This window comes from Enoplosus armatus, chromosome 3 (assembly GCF_043641665.1).
Source record: "Enoplosus armatus isolate fEnoArm2 chromosome 3, fEnoArm2.hap1, whole genome shotgun sequence".
NCBI classification, from domain to species: Eukaryota; Metazoa; Chordata; class Actinopteri; order Centrarchiformes; family Enoplosidae; genus Enoplosus; species Enoplosus armatus.
The window spans coordinates 18795335-18821796 of NC_092182.1; the positions used below are offsets into that span (position 1 = coordinate 18795335).

At 41.4% G+C, this 26462-nt stretch overlaps 1 protein-coding gene across 1 annotated transcript; it reads left to right on the top strand.

Annotated features, from left to right (window-relative positions):
- Positions 1-466: 466 nt before the first annotated feature.
- LOC139282983 (rho GTPase-activating protein 40) lies at positions 467-17768 on the top strand. The gene is given in 16 exon segments (XM_070902911.1): positions 467-584; positions 587-756; positions 3606-3829; positions 5349-5569; positions 6325-6403; positions 6939-7087; positions 8176-8341; positions 8892-8983; positions 9459-9536; positions 10762-10921; positions 11848-11930; positions 12970-13176; positions 13521-13664; positions 13944-14095; positions 14502-14557; positions 15009-17768. Coding segments are annotated over 16 exon segments (2145 nt in total). The 5' UTR covers positions 467-527; the 3' UTR covers positions 15116-17768.
- Positions 17769-26462: the final 8694 nt, after the last annotated feature.

A 26462-nucleotide genomic window follows, 5' to 3' on the forward strand; every position in this document is an offset into this window, starting at 1 on the left:
GAAAACATCTTCATCCTTTGATCCGTTTGATTAACTTAATTCTGAACTCATACAGTGACAACAGCAGATACCTCGTCTTTTCAACAAAGAACCCTTGATTAATTAGCTCAAGCAGAGTTGTGCAGCTTTCATTAAAAGGCCAATAAAGTGCCTGAGCTATACGTGTGAGTGGACATTAAGGTTAGTCAGCTTTCACTTGTGTGGCTAGAGGTTTCATCGTTTTCGTTCATTAGACCTTTACTGGACTAGAACAAGGACAAGTACTGTCATTGTTATGTTAAAGTCAAAGAGAGGAAGTTTATGGCTATCAGGCATGCAAGAAGGGTGTGTCACCTCAGAGTGGCGTGGGAGGGGACAGGTGTGAATGATGTGTTGATGTTCAGAGAGTCGTCACTCCCTCCTGCATTCCAGCTCCAGCTCCACTCAGCTCACAAACACGCCAAACAGCCTCGGTGAAGTCTTTCAACATCACTTCCTATCACCACACAGAGAAACTGTTACGGTGGACAGATTTACATCGCACTCACATGGTGTCCAACCACCAGGACTGGATAAAGCTAGGTTTCGTGCTGGACTGTAATTCCTGAATTCCTTTAGCATTGTGGATATGGGAGGCAGAGAGGAGGTAGTGGTAAGCATGCTCGGGTCCACCATGCAGTTTCCACGCACCAGGTTGAACCGTTTCAGGTTCCGTCCTGCCCAAAGCCCAGCGAGGATCAAGCGTGTGAAGCCATCCTCCCGCAAGACAAAAGCCAGGTACGTGTGTTGAGAAGGAGTTGGAGTCGGAGCTGGATCAGCAGGGTCGAAATCATAAATGTTTTGGTGAAAGAAAGAGCGTCATCTGTGCTTGAAGTGAAGTTGTGTAGATGGCACTTGAGGTAAAGATAAAAAAAAATAACCTGACAGTGAAGTGCGACATCTAAAACTTTATTAATAATAATTTAAAACATATGATAATTGTGTGGTAGTTTGCAGACAAACGTTGATTTGTGGGATAGAAACAAGTTTCTCTTGTGAACCTCAAAATAATTCTCAGGTATTTTCACATCATTTCATCTTATTTGAATTCTTGTGGCATTTACTGAGGTTGATGTGGCTGCTGAGCAGCAGGATCCAGAGTGCGCTGCTGTTAGTCAGCTGTCTGCAGATCTCTGATCTCTCAGACTTGATGTGTTTTATCCTTTAACGGAGCAGGTTGTGAGCAGATGTTGCATGAAAATAACAGCCTTATTATGTCTGTAATATTATTAGGAATGCATCAATACCACATTTTCTAACTCAAGTTATTGGTTCAGATAGTAGATACTATATTTTCTTTTCCTACTTAAAATCTGTGTGGAACTGATAGAGATTATTCTTCTCTCTGTCTTTAATTCCACATCACTTATTGTTTATAAGTGGAGACATTCATACAGATTTTCTATAGGTTTGTCCAAATTTCAGTTACACAGAATTCAAATTGGATCCATCTGAAGCTGAAACAATTAGTCGATTTACAGAATATTTGTCAACAACAATTGGGATAATGGATTAACTGTGCAAGTCATTTTTCAAACGTGCATGCCAAACATTTGCTGGTTTCAGGAGTGAGGATTTGCTTTTCTCTGTTTTATATTATTGTAAATATCTTCGGGTTCTGGTCTGCTGGTCCGACTAAACCAGCAATTTGAAGACTCTGCTGCGATTGGCATTTTCCCACTATTTTCTGACATTTTACAGATGAAACACTTGGTAAATGGTAAATGGTCTTCACTTATATAGCGCTTTTCACCCTTAACGGTTCCCAAAGCGCTTTACAGATCAGGTCACATTCAGCCATTCACTCTCACATTCACCCAACCCGCTCTACCTCCCGTGCGACAGTGCTAACCACCATGCCGCCCAGTAACTTGATTGATTAATCTGAAAAATAATTGACAGATCTGGACGATACTTGATGCCTTCTTTAATGTCAGTATCATTGCTGATACCAATCAATTGAATCTGCGCATCATTTTTTGTAATGCATTTAATGCCTGGTTAGTTAGGAGTTTTTGGGATTTTTTGGGAAAAAACTGCTCAAATGTTGGAATTCTTTTCAGTGAAATGAAAGATTGGACTCAATTGCACTGTCATGTTACATTACATACTACTATAATGTATGTTGGAATGTAACCATACTGGTTTAGACAGTAAAACAACGGTATGGCCAATTTTACTCAACAACGTGACAGTTAATGTAAAGGCAGAGGTTAGTATAGTTTTATGGGATAGTGGCCAACCTGGGGGTCGTGATCCCCACAAGGCTTAATATTTAAGAGGTCAGGAAAGCAGAAAAAAACATTTCTATGCTACATCAAATTATGTTTAATTTTCAGACTTTCCTTTAATGTTTGCTTTTTACCAGATCATTTTACCAGATGAAACCAGTAAACAAATGCAATCTGACATTGCTTCATTTGCAGGGGTCATAAGCCAAAAAGGTTGAGAACCACTGGTCTTGATTTCTTTCCACCAGAGTGTTTTCCAGTCACATTCACCGGCATTGTTTATTGCTTTGTATTTGTCTATTTGTCTGTGTGTGGTCTTATGTTACTCAATGAGAAGTTAATATAAGCCTGTTTAGTATATGAGCCTACACAGAAATGACAATTACTATTTTAGTAATTTAGTTTCCCCGTTTTTCTGTTTCTGTTTCTTAGATTTACTGGATTAAGTATCTATTGAAACTCACAACTCCCGTCACCATGAAACTGGTTTAACACACCAAAGCATTGATCTGGAACAAAACCTGATCTGATCTGACTTGTAGTTGCTGTTGCCATGTATGAGGAACATCTTGATATGCTCATTGCATTCCAGTATGATGGGTATTTTTGGCTCTGATACATCGGGCAACTATCATTTCGCTGTCTCTCTTCATTCATGCTGGCTTGATAAGCCGTCTGGCATTCCTCAGCGTGGTTTGGTATGTCTCTTGAGATTTGCTGACTAGAAGAATGTGACTGAGCTGCACACCGATGGACTGAGTCAGCTGACCACTTCCTGTGTCTGTGATCACCAGGTCACATTTTAGTGCTTGAGGGTGCGAGTGTGTCTGCAGCTGAGTGCGTCCCATTGTTGCTTGAGAATAGTATCTCTGTTGTTGAGTCCTTCACAGGAAAAACTGGTTGCATTTTTCCTGCTTGTGTTTGGAAAAGGATCTGAGATGATTTATGAGTTTTTTTTAATTGTTCATTGCATGTTATTTCTTCCCTTGTTAGAGGGTTACATTTTCTGTTTCAATAGATGGGGCAGAGGGGTGTAACCCATAGGAGAACAGATCTCTCATTCTTACAGTGACATCTAGTGGATCTACAGGGTACTATGCCTCCAAGCAACATTTTGCAAGAACAATAGAGACCCCCCTTTGTGTCCGCTCTCGCCATCTCTCTCCTCACTCCGGCCCTCCCTCCATCCCACTCCTTTTGTCTCTCCTTCTCTCTGGGCTCTCCCGGCAGATTTATCCTCCCTGCATCGCCTCGGTCTTCACCGTTCCTCTCACGTTTGTACGTGTCTTTGTGTTTCTGCTCGTTTGTTTGCATGCACGCGTGTGATTTCTTTACGTGTGTGTATGTCTGTACCAGAAATCCCAGCCCCACCGAGATGAGCGTGGAGCCCTGGGCCAGCCCGCAGGACCAGGCAGCCGCTGAACACGCACACAGCACGCACACGCCATCCTCCCAGGATCAGGAACAGCACCCCGACAAACTCTGCCTGGACTCGTTCTGGAGTGAGGTGGAGACCATTCGACAGGGGAGTGGCTACACAGACCTCGACTGCACCAGGAGAGACTCCCGACAGTCAGAAGGTAAATACTGCAAATCCTGCGCTGGCAGATTAAGAATGAATAGAAAGAACTTAGATAGAAGTCATCATGTGGCAGAATTACAAACCATCAATGTTTAACACAGCTGCCTGTGAGATCTGAGATCCTCCATGAAATGTTGCATTTGCCATGGCAACATATCAGGTTTCTCTCATGCAGCAAAGTAGCACTCATCACCATGACAACACTATCAAACACAGGGAGTTCTTTATGTACACAAGCCAAATAGCCATTCATGAATGCTCACTTGATGGGGATGCTCTTTAATTACGTCCATTCAAATGATCTGATTGTGTTAATTCTGCCTTTAAATACATTCTTTTGATGTTATGTTAAACAGAAACACTGTTTTGAATTCATTTTTCTCTGATGAGTAAACCCTCTGAAGTCTGGATTTTGGTACGTGTGTGTGTGTGTGTGTGCCTCATTATTATTTTGAAAGGGTAAACAAATTTTATGTTCTTCCTTATTAAATTAAAACGACTTACTAACTACTGTATTTAGTGTCCCAAGAGCCGGTCGCACCACCTCTTCATATGTTCAGACTTAACCTTGACTTAACCTTGTTGGTTATGTGTTTACAAAATTGACATTTACACATCAGTGAATTAAAACTGGTTGCACCACACAAACTAGTTCTTAGGTAGAGATTCGCTGTTGCTAAACATTTACTCTCATTAACTACCAGGCGTAACTGTAAATAACTGAATTAACTGACAAAGTGTGTGAACAGGTGAAGAGATAAAGATGGAATATGGTTGACATATCTGACCTGACACTTGATGAAAGTACTGTTTATTAATGACTGGGAGGATTTTAAATTACAGTTCACAAAAGTAACACAACATATCTCAAATTACAAAACTTTACGCCAAATGTTGCTAAATTACCTAACAACATCAGTGAGGTTAGCATAATTGTTTATTTCCCACTCATTCTAAACTACATGAATACTACTCACTCTAAAACATGCATATTTCTCCATACATACATATATAAATAAAACTAAATCATACCTGATTTTACAAAAGACTGGCAGTTAAGTTTAATATATATTGTTTACTCCCCTAAAACTGTTATATTTGGGAGTTACTGTATGTTACAGCCTGTGATGCTAAAGGGATTTCCTGTTTACATAGTCAATTGCTTTTGATTGGACTGTGCTACAGATGTTTCCAAGCAACCAATTTACATCTTATGAAAGTCTTTACTTGCTGAGGCATTTCTCAAGTTTTAATTTAGTATACCACTGATGTGAAACTAGCTAGTAGTTACAGACTGAGGGGGACCTCTGTGCACAAACTTAGTAGTGGATTTATGAAAAGCTGCTGCAACCCAGTCCAGTCATTTAGTACAGACATTTCATACGTTATATTACATCAAACTTATTCTTTATTATTGTAACATTCTGCGTTTTAAATGGCATTATATCTACATCTTGTTGCTGTTGTCCCTGTTATTTACATGTGGCCTGTTGGATCTTTCACTGAATGTGTCTCAGAAGGCGAACAGGAGGAGCAGTGGTTGGCTGATGCTGGTTTGTCGAACCTCATCAGTGAGGACAGCGAGGATGTAGACAACGCAGTGCTGCTGTCCACTCTGACCCGGACCCAGGCCGAGGCAGTCCAGCGTCGACTGGATTCCTACACGCTGTCCCTCCGCAAGCGGAACAAGCCGGCACCGCGTGACGTCCGTGACGTCTTCAACTCCCCCATCGCTCAGGTCAGGACTTTGAAATGCCTTCAAACTTTTTGAACTATTTAAATCCCAGAATTCCTGCTGGTCTGAGTGAAGTTGCTCTGTAACTCACCAGGACCTCTGACATCCCGGTGGAGGAGGAAAAGCAAATGGTCTACAAACAGAAAAGTGAGCCAGATATTAAAATAAAAAAAAATTGAATAAGGAAATTTGAGAGTTTCGATGTGCTTTTTTTACGTTGACCCAAAATAAAATGCAAAGGCACTTCATGCTGTAAATTGATGGGATAAATGTGTTTCATAATGTAGAGTAACATACATACATATACACGTTACATCTTGGTCTTCATCTAGAGACTCAGCTTTCTTTGATACGTACAAATTCATCAGTTGGCTTTATTTCCAGTCTGAGTCAAAGCTGCATGCGCTGAAATATAAAATACCCATTTCCCTGGTGACTGTCAGGACTCAGTGAGGGACTCTCTATTGTTCCAGTGTGTTGTGCTGTCTTGTTCCATTCAGAGGTGTCTAACCTGTGACAAGAAAGGCAAATCACATGTAAAGGCCATGCTTTGTCCCCCCTGTCTGTCTGAGCTGCACTGAGAGGGGAATAGAGACACTGGTCCTCTGATCCTTATCAGTCCTCTATCAAAGGAAACACTCTACTTCTAGTCCCAGTGGTGCACAAAATATTACAGGATTGATATTTTTAACTTAAGTTGTTCCTTACAGAAAGTGTTGTGTAAGTGTTTGTGACATGTCAATAAATTCTCTCACCAGACCCTTCTGCCCGAGTCCCAGCACGGTGAAGACCTGGCCCAAAACAGCATGGCTTCGGTTGCCAAATCACCACTATCAGGTAAGAGCTATATACAGCAGTATTATTACAGTAAGAAAGAAAATAAACAGGGAAACAAAAAGTACCTTGTTTCCTAACAGGGAAATCTTGTACTTCAGTTGTTGTTGTTTTGACAGTGAAAAGATGCAGCAGGTTGGCATCTGTAGACAAACAGTGAAATATACACATTAGATTAGATTAGATTACAGAGTGCCGTACTGTTGAAGATCAACATTTGCAGTAAATAGTGACAGTGACATCCGTAGTAATTTGCTCTTACTTTATGTGAACAATTCTGAGTGTTGACTCTGAACAGTTAAAAGCAGATAATGGATACTTCTGCCAAATTATTCTGATGCTTGGTTCCTCTGTTTTAGCAGATAAGAGTCAGATAAGAGATAAAGAGAGCGTGTGGGCACATTTCCTCATATTTAGGGACTTTTTTGTTGTTTTTCTTCCTCTTGTAGCCTGCTTTAAAATTTTATTTTTCATGACATCTCTACAGTGGACTTCCTTAAGTGAATTAATAGATTGGATGTGTGTGTTTCCTGCTCAGCTGTGACACCAGAGCATCAGCGAGGTGCTCCTAAAGAGGAATTCTTCATCACCGACGTGGCTTACTGCGAACAGGCTGTCATCTTCCTCAAACAAGCCAAACTCCAGCAGAACAACAGCCAGCGCAGAAAAGAGGATGGCACCCTGCCTGTAAGCACCAACACATTACCCTCTCCTACTCTTTTTCCAGGGTGACTGTAGGTCCCACCGCCTTCAGGAAAACTTTAAAAATATTTTTTGAAATGGGGAACTTTGTAATTGTTCCAGTGATGTCATGAAATGGGAAGACAATTTGCAAATGGGGCATGAAAGGGAAATACTAACATATGTTTCCTACACGCATTTATTTGTGTATAAGTACATCTGAAATCTTTGAACAGAAAAGAGGATTTGAAAAGAATCATATACATTTTGGGAAGTACATGATGGTGATGAATAATAACCCCTATTATTAGTTTGGCTTGTGTACCAGGAGGGAATTACATCTTTGGTTTTCAGCCATTGCCAGTGAAAGTCATGACAGGGTTAAGATTAAAATTAGGTTTAGGACGAGAACTCAGTTTTAAATACAAAACTAAAATGTCGTTTTTAATGTCAGAACAAATGTTTTCTCAGTGGTCACCACAAACACTTCTAAGTGCACACAAAATAAAAGTTGTTGCAACTGATCAGGAAAAATAAATCTCAGTAATTCAGGGCTTTAGGGCTCTAGACATTTTCACCAAACTTTCACAGAAATCACTTTACATTTCAGTCTCTGTTTGGAACAAAATCTTAAAGTTTTGGGTCAGGCCGGGTTTAAATTTTCATGTAAACCTGTTAACACACACAAATGTTACTGTAAGCCAATTGTAATCTGCCCCGCTGCTGGTTAGACAACAGGGTTAAGCAGAATAAAGGAAAGAGGGAATTAGCGCAAAACAAAAGTAGAGTTGTTGTGTCACAGAGTCCAGCAGATTTATTTTTCTGTTTCAGGCTAAATAAGCAAAAGGGAAGAATTAGTAAATACTGTTGCCACATTTCCTTAAAATTAATCAAGGGAATTACATAAACTGATGCACAGTAAATCACAATGAGTATTATGTAAGTGATTTGACAGTCACCATTTTCTCCTCCTTTCCTCTCCTCCCTGTTCTTTATCCCATTCTCTCTCTTTCCCTCTTCACCTCCACTTCCCAACTCTCAACTCCAATCCCCTTCCTCCTCATTTTCCTCTCCCTCCGCTCTCACCTCCTCAGCGGGTGATCTGCCCCAAGTGCCGTCTAGGAGTGACTCGTATTCAGGATCTCTCCCACACTGACATGAAGAAGGTGCGTCAGTTGGCTCTCATCGATATGACTGCGCTGTGCGACCTCTTGGAACTGGAGGTCAAAAGGCACAAGACCGGCAAGAGGAAAATCCCAGGTATGGCAGCACATGAGGGGAGAATAGGCACGTGCACTTACACAAGGAAATAGACATATTGTAGACGGCTATCATGTTTTTGTTAGACAATAACATTTGAGGTATGTGCACTGTTTGTTTTTCATCTGTTCTCACACTCTGTCTCTGATTGTGAGCCAATCAAAGGAAAACAAGGACTCAAACACATGGCACATGTGATGAAGCATGTTTGAAATCTAAATATGCTCCTGCCTCTTTACTAAATATTTTACATAGGACCTGTTTCTCTATACATGATAGCACTGAAAATTAGACTAAACAATGGTGATTGTTCAGTAATACATTAATCAGCCATAACTAACCCTAGCATCTTTTGGTTCACCATAGTTTGACAAACTGCAATCACTGTATGTCAACACGATCATATACACAGAATTACTCAAGCACTGACATAGCAGTATGGATGTAGGCACGTACACACACAACACAGGAAAATGTCTCCCTTGTGCAACCTTAGCTAGTTGTTGATGTAAGGCAGAGAACAATCAAATGACATTTTGGTCTTTCACAGAAGGCACGCTCTACGGCGTGCCGCTGACCACGCTGATGGAGAACGATCAGAAAATGAAGCCTAACACATCGACTCCTCTCTTCCTGCAGGCGGTAAGAACCTACATGCGTGTTATATGACCTTAAAATACCCTTTTTTTTCATAACTGAAATACACACAATCAATCAAATAAGTGTATAAAGATGATTATGAATTTAGTAATTTCAGATACTATCTGTGCTGTATGTGAGTTTGAGGTGTTAAATTAGCCTCTGAAGTCATTGGAGTTTTTATAATATATCAGATCTGCTCTTCTCCCCTGGTCTACCATAAGATGACAGTTTGCATCATTTTAACCATATTTTGCTCAGCACATTTTTTGGTTTGGTTGAACCTACAAACCTCGTCTTCAGATAGAGCACATAACATGATCTCAGTGTCCTCTGAATGTGAAATGCTTTGACCACACCCTGCATGTAGCAGCAGTTACTGAGAATAACCAGCAGAGGTGAGCAAGAGATTCTTATCTGCAGATGCCTGACTCTCTGCTAATGTCTCTCTCTCTTTCCCCTCTCTCTCTCTCTGCAGTTGTTGTCATTTTTGGAGAAGAAAGGAGTCGATTCGGAGGGGATCCTGCGGGTTCCAGGATCTCAGTCCAGAATCAAGGTACAATATTTGGATCCACACCTGTGACACAAAGCTGGCACTGCACCAAATTATTTGATCACAAAATTTGCCTTTTTTGTAACTTATGTCTAAAGCAAAGTGAAAAAAAATGTTTCGTGACCTAAAGGGCAGCCAACATATTGACACTGTGAAATGTCAGAAGTACTTGAACGGCAGTGAGGAAAATCTTCACTGAGTTTAACTAGAGTTGACATTTAGAAAAACAAGATCCAATGAAACAAAATCAATAATGTTTTTTCAGCTGCTGCTGCTAGATACACCTTATGATTCTGTATTTAATTTAGCACATGCACAGCAGATGGTGAATCAAATGTAAATCAAAGCAGACAGAAGAGGGCGCCATTTAGCACTGGATAGATTTCTAGGATAGATCAATCAAGTACTTGACAACAATGATCATTTAGAGAGAATTAACTAAACTTAATATTTTTATATTAAAATATTTCACCATCAGTATTTATTGTTCCCAAAAACAAATTTGTTGTTTGTTTTGTGAAATTTTACATTTTTGATAAAAGCTCAACAATCAACGTAATATAGTTGTGACAAATCTGTATTTTCTCTACTGTTCCAAGTGATCTCCCACCCTCAGCATATTCTGCCTTTATGTCCTGTTAGTGGAGCACTATATTTTCTTCCTGATTTTAGATCCACAAATGGAGGCAGGAATCTGTGGGAGTCTTTGCACTTAATGCAAAGCTCAAAATCCTGCCATAACCATTTTAGTATTTTATATAACAAACCTCCTCAGTTTGCACCAGGCTGTAAAATAAGACTCGGTAACACAAAGTAATAGTACTTATATATCTTACATACACCTTATATGCACAAATAGAGGCTTATAACATTGACAGGTAACTAGAAGTCAGCCCTTGTGTCTGTGTTTGTAACATCCACAGTCATGAAGAGTTCATTTAGTACTAATGAGTTTTAAATAGCTGACAAACAACTCTCCATATCAAGACTTTATAATTCAAAATTAACTGTAATGTAAAATTTATGAACAAACTTTATAACGTATAGACTCATGAAAGCCATTATTCATCAGTCATGGCTGATCCTCAAGATCAGACACAATTCAAAAATGAAATAATTGAAAAGTGTTGAATGAACTCACTGATAGTAAATTCATTGATCGTGTTCATTGTAACTTGACACCGACAGTTCATCTGTGTCATCTGTGGTCACTGTTTTCTACCTGCAGCAGCTGCAGCAGAACTTGGAGGCCAACTTCTACTCAGGGCGGGTCAGCTGGGATGAGGTGAGTCCAAACGATGCTGCCGCGTTGCTCAAGAAGTTCATCCGGGAGCTGCCCGCTCCTCTGCTCACCGCCGAGTACCTCAACACCTTCAGCGCCGTCAGAGGTCAGAGGACACTTCTTGACAATTTTTATTGGTTGTACTTTCAGCTTTTAGCAGTTTAAGATTGTGATGAACACCAGCAGCCGTAGCTCCAATTCCCAAATAGATATTTACCGCAGGAATCTCATGTTGTTATTCTGTAGAGTGACATCTTAAATCTTAAATACTTGACACACCCAGGCTGTGACCCAGAGATACAAGACAAATGTCTGTTGTTTGGATTAAAGACCTTTCAGTTTCAAGACTGTGTGTAATCACAAATTATGCTGCTCCTCTATAGTTACATAATGACCAGACCAGGGATCAGTGTGCAGATGGGTCTGTGATTGAAGTGACTGTATTGTGCATGTGTGTGTGTCACATATTTACTGTATAAAATAGGCATACACAACAAGTCCTCTTCTCCTCCTCTACACAACGTCAACAATCAGCTGCTCACTTTCCCAGACAGCTCAGCAGGGTTCACATCATAATTACCTGAGTCTCTTTACCATGATGACAGCGCCGTGTGACGCTTATCTTTTCTGCTCCGGCTGAGAAATCCACATTAAGATGAACAAGTTGATATCTTTTTAAGAGGCGCCCCTGCACCGCCACGAAAATACATGCACAGTGACAAAGCAGAGTAAAAGATGTGCCATTTTCACATTAGTTTTACCTTAATAAAAGCCTGGATTGATATTAATATAATCTGATTGATGACTCACTGATGTGCAGTTTGTGAGGAGAATCAGTGCAAAGTGATAAACGACGTGTGACCACAGAGACATAAGCTAACAAAGCTAATGGTCACCTGTCACAGTGTCATTAATCTTTAGGGATCCCATTACTCTCAGCCAAACACAGAGGAAATGAAGAGGGAGTGTGTGTGTGTGTGTGTGTGTGTGTGTGTGTTAAACCTGTCTTACCTTTGCTCCCTCTTCCTTCAGACATCACAGAGCTGAAGCAGAAACTCCACATGTTGAACCTGCTCATCCTGCTGCTGCCTGAGCCCAACAGGAACACACTGAAGGTACACACACACACACGCGCGCACACACACACACACACACACACACACACACACACACACGCACTTCATGAAGTAGAGACAAATCAATCTAAGATAGATACACAGATTTCATTTTAGCACATTTCAAATGAACTGAACACATACATGATCTCATTTTGTTTTCATGCACTCAAGTAATCTGATCTGTGAAACAACATGTAAAAATGAAGCCAGTTTCTTCTACTTCACTTTATTTTAGAGGGAAACATAGTATATTTTACTCCATTACATGTATTTGGTAGTACAAATTAAAATACATTTTACACACAAAAAAAGATTATGAGCTTTTATAATATGATGAATTGTTGTAGATTTAACTACCCAGAAATATATAAAATATTTAAAATAGGTATAGTATAACACTCACAGAGGCCATTTACTTAATATGTACTTTTACTTAACTAACATTTTAATGAGTATTTTTACAGTGTGGTATTGCTACTTATATTCAGGACCTGAATACGACCATACATACACTTCGAGAAAATCGTTGATCTACAGGCGCTGTAGATAGGTTGAAAATTAAAAAGTAAAGTTCAAAAACATATTTCATCTTCACTTTCATGAAACTTGACATACCAAAGCACTGTTTCATAATGCATCACTATATTGTTCCACATTTTAAATGGTCTGTTCTGTTATATAATGGCTTGCATTAACCATGACTCACTTTCACCGTCACAAGTGTGCAGTCAGCTCCGCTTATAGCATCCAGGAGCATAAAACCCACCTGAGCTAATTACTCTGACTCTCGTGGAGGCAGCTGAAACTTGCATTAACATACTTCTCAGTCACTGTGATGATTCACTTTACTCCATTTTGTGCTTCAGTATAAGTGGCCCCTCAACATTTACACATTGTTCAGTTGAAAGTGAGAGAGTGTCTTTCAACTCTATAAAACTAGAATGTGTTTTAACCTCCATGTTATGTCCAATTTAATAAAACATTTTTCCAAAAATGGCTGAATGCTTTTGATTTCATGTCTCTGTGCGTCTTTCAGGCCCTCCTTGAGTTCCTCAGTAAGGTGGTTTCCAGGGAGAAGAGGAACAGGATGAACCTGTGGGCCGTAGCGACCATCATGGCTCCCAACCTCTTCCTCCACAAGGCCGTCCCCAGCAGACTGACCGAGGGAGCAGAGAAAGGACACGCGGAGAAGGCAGCTGATGTTATGAGGCTCCTCATTCGCTACCAGGACCTGCTCTGGACGGTAAGGCCCACCCTCAAGAGGAGAGGATCGTTGGTTTTACTGAAGAAACATTAGATGTAATAGTGTAATCATTGAGAGGCCATTACACGTTTTCTCCATGTGCACATAAGTCTTTAAACGGTCGCTTCAGTTTCTTAATTAAACTTGGCATTTCATATTCATATAATTAAATTTAAGTTGAAGGTTCATTCTTGACTTCAGGAATAAGAGTTTAACACAAAGTTGTAATCACAAATTTCCCTTATTTGGTTTTGGAAAAACCAAGTAAGTAGACGTTTGTTGAACACATTGTAAATGTAAATATAACCATCACAAATGTTGCGTCATGCTCCTTTTCTCTTCAGATCCCTAATTTCCTCATGAGCCAGGTGCGTAAGCTGAACGAGAACAGTAACCGGCGTTACCAGTTCTACGACCGCCGCATCAAGAACCTGCTGAGAAAGATCCACACAGACAGCCGCGACAAACCCGATAAAAACACGACAGAGGTGAGCTGGTTCAGCAAACCTGCACTGTACAGTACACCTGGGCAAAAAGCAAAAGCAATGTCTGGTTTTTGAACCCATAACATAGACAGTATATTTACAGCCATAAATTAATATAACAGGCTGATTTTGTTAGTATTGATCATCCACAAAAAACTTAAGCTGCATACTCTCATGCTGTCAGTCAAATTTAACAAGGTGTACGGAGTGAAAACGTCATTGTTTTACTAAGTTATTACAGTGATATACAGTATATTCTTTAACTCTATTTTTGCCCTGCAGCCGTGCCGTACAGTGAAGATCCAGGTCGGGGATCTGGTGAGCGGCACCATGGAGTTCCAGCTCAACATCAACTCCCGAGCCTCAGACCTGCTCACCCAGTTTCACCGCCAGTCCCTCCGCAGCCCCGAAAATGGAAAGGGCAAAATGCGAAGGTACGATAGTGCACAAAGTGTAAATGACTACGTGCTAACCTCAGCCTTCTATTCAGAATGATCTCAAAACATACAAGCCATGGCCACGTTGGATTGTAAGAAGATTATGACTTGTGACTTGTTTGTTCAAGAGAAAAAAATAGATAGAGAAATATTAAACCAAAAAGATGACGTGTGTGATGATGATGATGATGATGATGATGACGATGATTTCAGCCTTTTCAAGCAGAAATCTGATGACAACTTGTAACTGTAAATTTTGTTAAATAATGTTTTTTCTACCAATGGTGCCACTTTTGTCACCTGATGAACATTTCCTTTACAAATGATATATTGTGCTTATTACTATTATTGTGTTTGTGTGGAAAGGAAGGATGACACTTAAGTGTTATATGTCTGTCAACAGAAACGGGTCGGTGGCGTATCCAGAGTGTGCCCTGTACGAAGTGGGAGGGAATATTGGTAAGTCAAAGTGGCCGCACAGTTTCCTCTGATCGGCGCACTGCTGACATTTGCATGTCTTTCTGCTCATTGAGCTGATGAGTGTAGCAAGGTCTTATGTAACGAACTGTGCAAGCGCCAAAGAGACACGAACAGTTCATCTGCAGTTATCAGAGCAGACAAATGCTTATAACACACACGTCTGTGTTCTCACAGGAGAGCTGACAGTAAAACAAACTTGTTCAGTCAGTTCAGCTCTGTAATGTAAAACTTCTGAATCTGAGCAAATTTCTTACATTCAATAGGTCAAACCTGATCAATTCAGACAGTTGGCAGATCGATAATGATCGATTTGTTAGTTGCAGCTGTAATTGACATGTAAAATCAACCCTACATTTTTTTATCTCTCTCAGATGCAGAAAACTCCAACAATGAGGACTTTTGAGTAATTATTTTTGTGTGTTTTCTGCAGGTGAGCACTGCCTGGATCCCGACACACACCTGCTGGACTTGTACAACAGTAACCATGGAGGAGAGTGGGTCATCAAGCTGAAGCCCAACGCCAGCAGAGGGCTGTGAAGGATGGACGGACAGATTGAGCTACAGCTCGCTGAAGAAGGAGGACAAAGGCAGAGCCTAAAAAAAGATCAAATCTCCTCTTGTCCTTTTCATCCTTGGAGCAACAAGCGAGAAGGAGACAGATGGAGGAAGCAGAAACAGATAGATGGAGAATCTGCCGGGAGCAGAGCCTCAAAACTATGATCAGATGAACACACATCGCCCTCTTTCTCTCTGCCTCCACCTTTCTCCTCTTTTTCTCCCTTCACTCCATCATTCCTCCCTTGCGTTACCGCCGGGCTGCGGCGCTGCAAGCAAAAAGCTGCTGACGCGACTCATTACTTCCGACAGAGAACCTGCTGCATAGAAAAGAGAGGAGAGAGAGAGCGGCTGGGCAGTTTGGTTCGCCATCTTTTTTCATCTCCAACCATGAGCGAGCAGATGGGGACGCAGAGCACCTCTGGCTATAGCGAGCCCAAGTCCCACCCCGTTCTCAGGTCAGCCTGACGCCGTGTTTTCCTATTCTGGGTTTCATTCATCAGTCTTTTGCAAAAAGCTGAAACGTGATCCAGGAGCTTTCCGCCCATATGCTCGGCTAAACTGGTGCCATTCCTTCCGTTGTAGTTTGAACATGTCGTTGTTTTATACAACAGCAAACATTTATTCTGTTCATTCTTCAGTTCATTCTTGACCTTGGAAATATCAGTTGTGTAGCAAATGTTCAGCGGTGAAAACCGACTTATTTAGACATCCAGAGGATAGGCTGACTTTGAGCCAGTTTCAGTCAGACTTTAGATTATAGTGGCGCAGAAGCTAACCTGGGAATGGAGCGGGACTTCAGATCATTTGCTTTTCGCCTCCTGCTCACGTGGTTCCTCCATCAACCTTTTTCCAGCTCAGACATTTTGATCACACAGTAAACAAAGACAGAAGATTTCTCTGTATCGGCTCCTTTCTTCGTCTGTGCCATTCAAAGAGGAAAAGAGACCCAGATGAACTGATATCCCCTTTATCTGTGAAACCCTGCGATCTCCTGGGCCTTATAAAAATCCATGGACTTCCAAGGACCCCTGACCCATACAGAACAGTGCTCAAAGAGACCTTTTGTTTTTTTGATACAGAGGGATTTGGTGTCACAACCTCAAGGACAGTTATTGCACCTCTAAAGGGAGTTGTTAAGGACGCACAGTGAAGCTGGTCTTCAGTTCTCATTTTTAAACACATGAATGGAGCCGAAGGTGCTGAAGTGACTCTTTGGGAATACTGGGATTATTATTATTTATATGAATGTGAAACCATTGTTGCTTCTGTATTTGATGAGTATTCTGTAGGCTAGAGAGACTTTAGGATAATGTGGAGTTGCTGCACTCAGTGTAACAGTATGTTGTCGCCCATACTCAGTGTGGGAATTTGCAGTGTTCTTGTACATATTTCTTCTTGCTACGTTTGTTTTTTGGCAGATCTCTTTACATCATGTTTCTCCTAAACAGTACAGTAAGATAAATGTCATGTGTAAATATTGCTCATTCATACTCTCTGCTGTGAAGAGGCACTGAAGTCACTGCAGTTGGACTGTTTTGATTGTGTTGCCGCTCAAAGTATTCCAAACACACGCAAGCAGCAAATGAATGTGTTTAACATTTTGTGCCGATCGTCAGATGTGAATCATTTACTCCTCGCAATTGGAGCCATGTTGGTGCTCTGCGGCCATTTTGTGGGAAGTGTCTCTCACACTCCACTCAATAAACGGCGTAATGACAGCCGGCCCCGGCACCAGCATCTATCAACACCCTCTGCTCCATCTCTGTCACCTCCCAATAATGGACCATAATGGCAGTGTGGTGCATGCATCAGAAACACACCGAGGAATCACATTTCTTTGATAAAGGAGAAGGTAATAAATGGCTGTTATAAATTCTGCTGGCCTGGACCTGACGACAGCAGCGGTGTGTGTGTGTGTGTGTGTGTGTGTGTGTGTGTGTGTGTGTGTGCATGCATGTGTGTGATGAGCTTCATTACACAAGTCCAATTGGCCTGTCCCAGGGTCCCAGGCACAGTTCAGTGCCTCGGCACAAAGCGAGCTGATGAAACTGCCTTCTGCTGACAATCAGGAGAAGTAGGTCACCTCTGAAGCAGCATCCCAGAGGGCAAGCAGTGTGAGTCCAAACACCCCGAGGAGCAGAGCACACGGACATGTATTGTCTAAACACACATGACGTCACCAGAACAGGGGGCACGAGTTCACACACTACACCAGTTTTCTGTTCTGTTTGTGTTTGTACATATGTGAATGTGTTTGTGTGTTTGTGTGTGTGTGTGTGTGTGTGTGTGTGAAAAAGAGGAAGCTTCCTTTGGGGTAGATGTCTCTGAAACAGTGTTGTCTATATTATTACCCAGGGAGTCTTTGAACACTAAATGATGGACAGTTACAGGAACATTTGTTTCCTGTCGTGATCAAAGTGTGGTTGCAGACCTCTTATTGTCTTCATCAATGTCCAGCTTTTATTGTGAAGATTTTAGACGTCAGTCAGCAGACGTCAGAATGTATATTTATGCCCTAAGTCATTGTTTTTAATACTTCTGTGGAAAAAAACTTAGTCTTTGCTGTAGAAAGAAAAACTTTTGAAAAATGTCCTTTTATTGTCAATAAATGTGAATATAATATTGTGCTAAACATGATTTATTTTTTCAATATGAGGTAATGGGCGTGGTAGGACGATGGTATCAACAAAAGCATCATTCATCACTCTTGTGAATCTACAATTTCATCACAGACAGAAGCAAACATACACACGTGTGAAAACAGAGAAAATCTGTAGTGAAGTATTGGTTGATTCTGCTGCTGTAATCAATAGAGAGATTAACCTTGTAATGTGAGCGGGTGAAGAGGCCAGAGCTGCTCAGCTCCTTGATTAATCATCGCCTTCGCTCCTGGAAAAAAAACATTCACAACTAACTGCCTCATCAACTTTGATTATTCAAGGTCTCAGCTTCTCCAAATGGCCGCCTGAAATACAAAAGGAGGAAAACTGATGTGTGATACAGCATTCATTGTTTTCTCTTTCACAAAATTTTGTTTGGAGCTGTGCAATTTGTATGTTTAGAACATGAACTGTGTAGTGGATTTATGAGGGCTGTGAATGAGGTGTTTGAATCCAAAATGAGATATTAATTATTTGAAAAATAGATGATTATAAAATGAATTCTGGTTTGATGGATTTAATATCTTTAAACTTAAAAGCAACATATTTTTTCGGGGTATTATCATCTACATTTAAACATATCCCTCAACAGCGGTACAGATATGAATGTTTTAGTCAGCTCAGCCTCCATCATACCTCCAAGACTTTCTCTCAGCACAGAAAACATGCGTCACACCTTTTTTCAATGCGGCTGTTATGTTTTTCTGAGTAAATACTGCATGTCTGATTCTTTTTCCAGCCTCATTCACTCATTTGTGACAACAACAAAAAAGTCCCAAAGCAAACCAAGCTGCACCCCCTCAGACAGAGCTGCCAGACGCAGGCCCCCTTTGGCCTACTGCAGATCTAAATTACTGTAATCAGTGGATGAAAAGCAATCAGCAGCCTTGTATGAGCTGCTGGCAGAACGCCTGACCCCCGGCTCTCTCCACCAATCAGACCGCTACATCCCATTCACAACTAATCACGACGTGCACTCAGAGCTCACCACTTCCCTCACATTTGATGGAGGAAACGCTCTTCTCCTCCTTTTGTCTTTTTGTGCCGGGCTGACCGGAGCCGGCCGGATTGATGAGGGATGACGGTGCAAGATGAAGCTTTTTTTCCGGTGCTTACATGGTGGCAGCCATGGTTTCCCTCCTGGCACCAGCTGTAGAGGCTCGACCACTGATGGGACAGTTTGCACAAAAGTAAAGTTTCGCATTCAATTTTAGACTCTAATCTCTGCTGCTAATGATGTGTTCAAGTGAGGAAGGAAACGGATGGAGAAAAAGAAAACGTGTTCTGGTATAAATTTAGCAGATTTGCAGGACTGAACTGAGGTAATCACTGATGGAAATAATTTGTCCGAATGATTGAAGAGTCTGTGTAAAATCTCACAGGCTTGAATATCAGGTTTAAACCACTTGTGTTATATAATCATGTCAAAGTGTAATTCACTGTTAGTTGGTTAGCTGTTAGTTAGATACCACTGTATGGTTTCTGCTACTGTGGGGGCTTTAATGAGCTGAGTTACACATATTACACATGGTGGGTTTTGAAGGCTGATTCTGATATTTAACTTTCTGGCAAACATATTCTTTTATCCAGTCTATATTTTATATTTACACAAACGCAGACAAAACAACACAAACAAACAGATATGACAGATTCAGACGGACCATAACTAACAACTAATATCTTTGGCATTTCTGTACTTCAATTTATTTTCATTTATTGGCTGATATAAACTGATATATCTGCAATGAACTAGTATTGGCCTATGTATATTGGCCTGACTGATTTATCGTTCAGGTTCTCTTACATATAGCCTCTTATGTTTTATGTTTATACATGGGTGTACCACAGATATAATATACAATATATTTTCAGAACTAACTCTACCCTAGAAGTAATGTTCTGGGGTTGTGTTGCTTTTAAAGTTTTTCTCAATATCATTAAATATTCAGCAACAATAAAGGTTCCTTTAGAGTACACTCAAAAGCTCAGCTAGCCTGCTTAATCAGGACTGTGTGTGTGTGTGTGTGTGTGTGTGTGCGGCAAACAGAAATCTCTCATGCGAAACAATCAAATCTGTTCTAACTTTGGCAGAAAATGTTGTGCACATGTAGGACTTCCATCACTTATAGTATGAAGCTGATTGAGAAAATGATCTTGGCGGGGTCTTTAACCTCACATGTGAAAGATGTGAAGGATGGAAGTCCCTGAAGAAAACAGACAGGCCTTGACCAACTTTTGTGAATAACAGACGAAGAATGACAAGAAGGAAAATGGGGACTGGAGGGAGAAAAGAAACCTTATCTGCCATGAACGAGGATGCCGTCGTCTTTGTCACATGACTCCCCCCCCCCCCCCCCTTCTTATCTAGACTCTCCCTTTCCTACCCCCTGCCTCCCCCCTCACTCTTTCCCACCCTCTGCTCGCCGCCAGGGGTGGATCCCTGCGTTTATCTCTAGCATCCAGCCCTGGCGTCTCCTAGCAACGGAGCACGGATCATTTAACTGCCCCTGCATCCTCTGTTTTATCCATCCAGTTACATACAGTATGCCCACTGCCTTTATTCACATTTTCTGCACTTGCATTTTCACGTCTGGGGCCCTGAAACTACCCTCTGAGCCTGGCTGTTGGTGTTTCTTTTTCTTTTTTAGTGTAGTACTTGTCTCTCTGGCTTGGAGCACTCAAACCATATCAGTGCCACACTTGAGGCAGACAGACAGGCAGGAGAGGCTGTTGTGTCAGGACGTGTCACTCCAGGATCCAGCAGGTGCACAAAACACACACTAAAACACACACATACTAACACACAATCAATGGGGGAAGACAGGACTTGGCCCTCGGTCTGAAAGGCCCTCGCAGAATCAATTAGCATTTAAATTAATGAAGCGCGTAATGAAGAGCGCGCTATCTCTCCCGCAGAAAGCCGACAGACAGGCGCAGAGCTGATTGTGAATCTGCATCAGGAAGACACAGTGAAAGGAACATCAAAGATATTCAAATAGCCACTTCGTTCCTGTTTTTTCTTTTGGAAGGAAAAGTGCCAAATTAAAAGCAGAGCTGCTTTAAATAAACCTACAATATGTATGTAGTGTTAATATGATCCCATTTCCATATAAAAGGTGCCATTAATAAAACACATAATTAAAGATAAAATGATTGCATTGAAAAGGCCGTCTTTATCTTTCAATATCCATCAGTGCAAATATGCTTAAAGGAGGCTGCTTCCGATGCAGATAACCCGAACTGATTTACTCCAGCAGGCGGGAATTTGAGCTCATTTCAGCCACTCAGGACATATTTCTCAATTTAGAAAAAAATATATTTAAGTCTTTTCAAAAACTACTAAATGAATAGTGTGATGAGTTGAGGCAATACGGAGCCCTGAAACAAAACAGACAGAAGAATTAACACATCATATTAATACTCAATTTGATATTGATAAATTCATATTTAATTTATTTTAAGATAGCTTATCTGAAAAAAACTAGTGCAGCAAGCCTTCATCATAAAACTACATCAGCCATATACACTGTGTACTGCTGTAGTTTCACGTATAAACTTGCTTCAGCTAAGGCACTTTAACTGGCAAGCTAACGCTAGCAAAGTTAGCTATGACGAGAGTTAGCAGCGGGCTGGTGCTCAGTGAGGAGTGAGGAGAGTGGGGAAGAGCGGGAAAACCTGTTTTCGCTTTATTTCAAGATGGTTAACCCCACCGCTAACCTTGAAGTCACATCCTTTATCAACAACCGAAATTAGTTACGTTTGAGGTATTAAATCATGTCAGACGAACTTCAAACTTCACACGATGGAAGACCATATTGTTTCTACTTGCTAAGTCTGTATCCATTACATACAAGTGTTTTCAGATAAGCTAGCTAGCTACACAGCTCTGTTGATGGTGCTGATCCGTGTTCTCCACTGATGTTGAGTGCTGACAAACTCTGGACCAAATGCACACATGCATAAACACACCCACCTCATTATAGCATATAGCATTATAGCATAGCACACTTTACTATAGTATACATTATCACACATTTTTATATTTCTTCACACACTCCATTTTATTTATTTATTCAGTATTTATTTATGTATTAAGCGTTATTTCTGACTTGTCTGATAACCTTTTACAGTCTTTTCTCAGTTGTCGGGGTTGTGGCAGAAAAATGTTTGTGTGTTTGAGGCTGCAGTGGCTTTTGTGTTTGTGGCAGCTGATGCTGTTTGTGACACACACACACACACACACACCCCGCTGGCAGCGCTGCCTCACTCACAACGACAGACGCTCCATCCCCTGGGTCATTACCCACACACACACACACACACACACACACACACACACACAGACAAACAATGACACTTCAGACTGACAGCACGTCGCACACTGAACAAATCTGACTGTATGTATCCACAAACTGATGCTTTCATACTTCACAGAAGAAACAGGTTAGGGGGTTTGTTTCTGTGTGTGTGTGTGTGTGTGTGTGTGTGAGTCTGCATGCCTGTGTACACATGCTGACAGCAGCTTCTGACTGGCACACAAACCTTATCGCTACAACACAGTGACAATAGAGAGCTTTTTGCCCAGAGCGTCAAAACCACTGAGGGAGGGAGGAGGGCTGTTCTTCCCTTCCTCAACATGACTCATGGCTCAAGACCCCCTCCTCCCTTCCCCCCATGTGTCACTGTCATCAAGACTCCCACCAAACCCCCCACACATCAAACCCCCCCCCCCCCCCCCCGATCCAAATACTGTACATGATTACATGAGTTGACATTTGTTTTCTTTTTATTGTTTGCTTCCACAATGTCTTTATCTGTCACCCCACACTTGACCTTTGTGTCCTCCACATCCAAGGAAGAGAGGAGAGGAGAGGAAGAAAGGACAGGAGAGGAGGAAAGATGAGGAAAGGAAGAAGAGGACAAGAGAGGAGAGAAGGAAATAAAAAATTAGAGTGAGTAGAAGAACAAGAACAAGAGGAAAAGCTGAATTTGCCACTCTGTCCTTCAGGTGTGCCCTCAGATGTCTAACGGCTCCTTTGCACCATAATCGTGACCGTGCACACGCAAATCCAACATCCAATGAAGAACCACAAACTCAGCACACGCCCACCGACACACCACGTCATCACCGCATTGTCAAGGCTGCCGGTTGCTTCGCTTTACGGCACGCGTAGTGAAGAGAAACACCCACGCTGCACCACTACCTCCAGGGGGCTTTTCCTGACCACAGCATGAGGAAGGAGGAGAGAGATGTGGGTAGACAGTATTAATGATGACAGTAGGACGCCGGAGGTTAGCAAGACAGTCACAAATGTGTGTGTGTGTGTGTGTGTGTGTGTGTGTTGCAGTCGGGGTGGGGGGACACCCCTGTGATCTCAGTGTGTCAGAGGATGATGATGCTGCCGCGTTGTGACAGAGAGACGGGACAGAGCGCCTCATTCAGCCGCAGACAGACTGTGACAGCAGACGTATACAGAGAGGGTTACACACAACGCAGTGAGCAGGCAGGAAACACACTCTCACACTGAATCACTGTTCAAGTTGATACAAAACAACAACATGAATAGTGTCAAAAGGGAGGACATCGTACTCATACTGACAAGGGTAACTACTAAAACTCTCTGTTGCGAGTCTTTCCATGTCATAAATCTGCTTAACAATGCCCTTGAAGAAGTGTTTGCACATTTACTGCAGACTCGAGAAATTATATGACTCTCATATATATGCAAGCATATTTTACTTACAACAGGGGATGGACAAAAAACAGGAAAACCCAGAAATATAATGCAGAGATCGGCTCAAATCAGAGTCGGTATTACAAAGATAATCTTCTCTCACTTGCCTCTATTGGTTTCTGGTCATGCAGATAGTTTTGTTGAGGTTTGGACATAAATGTTTCCAAGATATCTGCCTCCAGCCCAATACTGCGATAGTGGCAACATCTCAGAAACAGATATCTCAAAACAAATAGCTCCTACGAGGAGTCAGTGTTTTGTTACTCTTAACACATTTGGGCCTTTTTGAGACTATAGTTTGTGTTGCTGTTGACCTGTATTGCATTACAATGCAGCAAGGTGTTCCCATTATTTTGTCCACCATTTGTATAATGTGTCTTTGTGAACAGCGAGCACTCGTCAGCAGCTGCTAATGTAGTACCATTTCCTGCTGCTAGTCTGCAGTGTTGCCTCAAGCCTGCTTTTCTCAAAGTCAATCATTCTCTCTCTCTCTCTCTCTCTGTCTGTAGACTTGAGACATCATCACACACACTCACACACTCTCTTTCACACACACACACACACACACACTCTCTCTCTCTCTGTCTGTAGACTTGAGACATCATCACACACACTCACACACTCTCTTTCACACACACACACACACACACACTCTCTCTCTCTCTGTCTCTCTCTGTCTCTCTCTGTCTCTCACTGCTCTGCCTCCCAATTATTGTGACCATGGCAACTATCTTGGAATATGGCCTGTGAATACATTCACTATTACCAGGTCACTGCCTTGAAGCCTATCTGCCCCCCTATTGACACACTCACTCACTCTCACACACACACACACACACACACACACACACACACACACACACACACACACTGTCTACCCACACCCAGACTCTTTCCAGCCGCTGTCGGCTCTAATCATCGGCCACCGAGGAGGCACAAAGCTTAAAAAAAGAGAGGAGAAAAATAACCATGGCAACAAATTTGAGGCAATTTCAGTAATAATATGAATTAGAGGCCAAGCTGAATTATGTTGGGCAGAGAAGAAAAAGCTTTCAGCTGTGCTTCTGAAGTGACAGGAATAAGAAAATGCTGCAGTGCCTGCTGTGTGTTTACATTCATAGTTTTATACGCAAAAAGTGAGTTTTATTTTGTTTTGAAGAGGCTCTGATGGTCATGCTTTGCTATGATGACACTGTTTCTATTTTAAGCCGGATGCCACATTAAACTGGCCAAAATAGGACACACACACACACACACACACACACACACACACACACACACAGTTGCTCATACAGAATGAATGTCTGAGCATAAATGGCAGCTGGCAAAACAGGCTTAGCCAAGCATGAAAATCAACATGAATTCCCACTCGGCTGGAGCTCGATGCCCTGATGCGGCGCTGCCTGCGACCCGTGTCCACGTCCCCAGACACCCCTTCACACAGTGGAGAGGAGAGCCATGCCACTCCATGAGGCGGACATAATCTCAAAGCGTTTGAGAGCAGGACGGATCTCAGATGATCTACAGAGTAACAGTATTCTGGAGATAATGAGCCGATATACTGAGATCATCTCAGATACCATGTCAACGGTGTAATGTAACCTGAAATACCTTTTTCCATATTCTTTTTAAACTTTATCAGTGATGCAAAATAATTTTATCAAGGTTTTGTTCACTTTTAAAAATGTTTTGTTTAGTTTTTTAGTTGTTGTTCACTTAGTTTGCACTAAATAAGGAAATCTTTCAAGTTTCTAAAGAAAAAAGTGAATTTATGTATTTATTTGTCTCTTTAATCATTTGCAGGTGACAAGGAGAAACCTATTATCTCCATTTTTATCACTTTAAATGACACCTGATTCAAGGCTCAGGCCAAGTTATAGAAAATATTTTGTAATAAGTCAGACATGTCTGTATCTGAATTGAAAAGAATCCAACATATCTGCTCAGTTTCAGTGACTGTTGATGGCGCTGCACACGTCAAACAGTCCCCATTCACAAATTCTTCTGCTCTTTTGTTAAATGATGCAGGTGAGCAATTGTTTCTGTTTTCCTTCTGCCTGCAGACACGAGCGACCTCACTGTAATCTGTCGGACGGGGAGAAACAGGTTAAATGTATTTTGATTAACTGTGAAAGGTATCTGCTTCACATGAGTTACAAAACAGTAAAGTAGGTGTTCATACATGAAAACATTCTTCAAGCAGGAATCTCAGAAGAGAGCTACTTCTTAAACCACATAAACCATTTTAAAACCCACTGGATCGTCTGAAAAATGCATTGTCATATAACTGAAAACATAACTAACATAACATAAGTTTCTTAGCTCATGAAACATTTTGGAGATGCAGGGTTTTCACAGAACATCAATAATATGCTGTAGAGTTGAAAGATATTTTTGAAAAAACACTTGAACTGAATTGACTTAAAAGTAGGCAGCACAAACTATTGAGGGTTATAACAATATGAGGCCAATGTAAGTGCTGGTTTATATGTTTTTCAACGTTTTTTTGTTTTCTTCTAAGCATTGAATGTATTTTTTTCTTTGCTTGTGTGTTATTTCAAAGCATTTTACGGACATTACTTTAAAGCAACAGCAAATCTCGAAACTTTCCTTCAATTTGGCGCCAGTGGCTGTCAGAAGGAGGAGAAATCAAAAAGATATAGAACTCTTCCTGTTTGATGTTTGCAGAAAAGGACAGGAAGTCAGTACAGGTTATAGCCCGGAACAGTTTTGTCCCCCTTTTCCTTGACTGGGCCAAAGCAAAGTGTTTTTGTTCAACCTGCCAGTGAGCCATTTACACAGAGCCCTACAAACCGCTGCTCCCCTGTGCCATTTAAATCATGCTGTGAGCTGCGCTGCCTTCGGGTCAAAATTGTCCTTTCTGTAATAGCAGGAGCAAACGGTTCTTTAGCACCTCGCTCCTCTCACCAT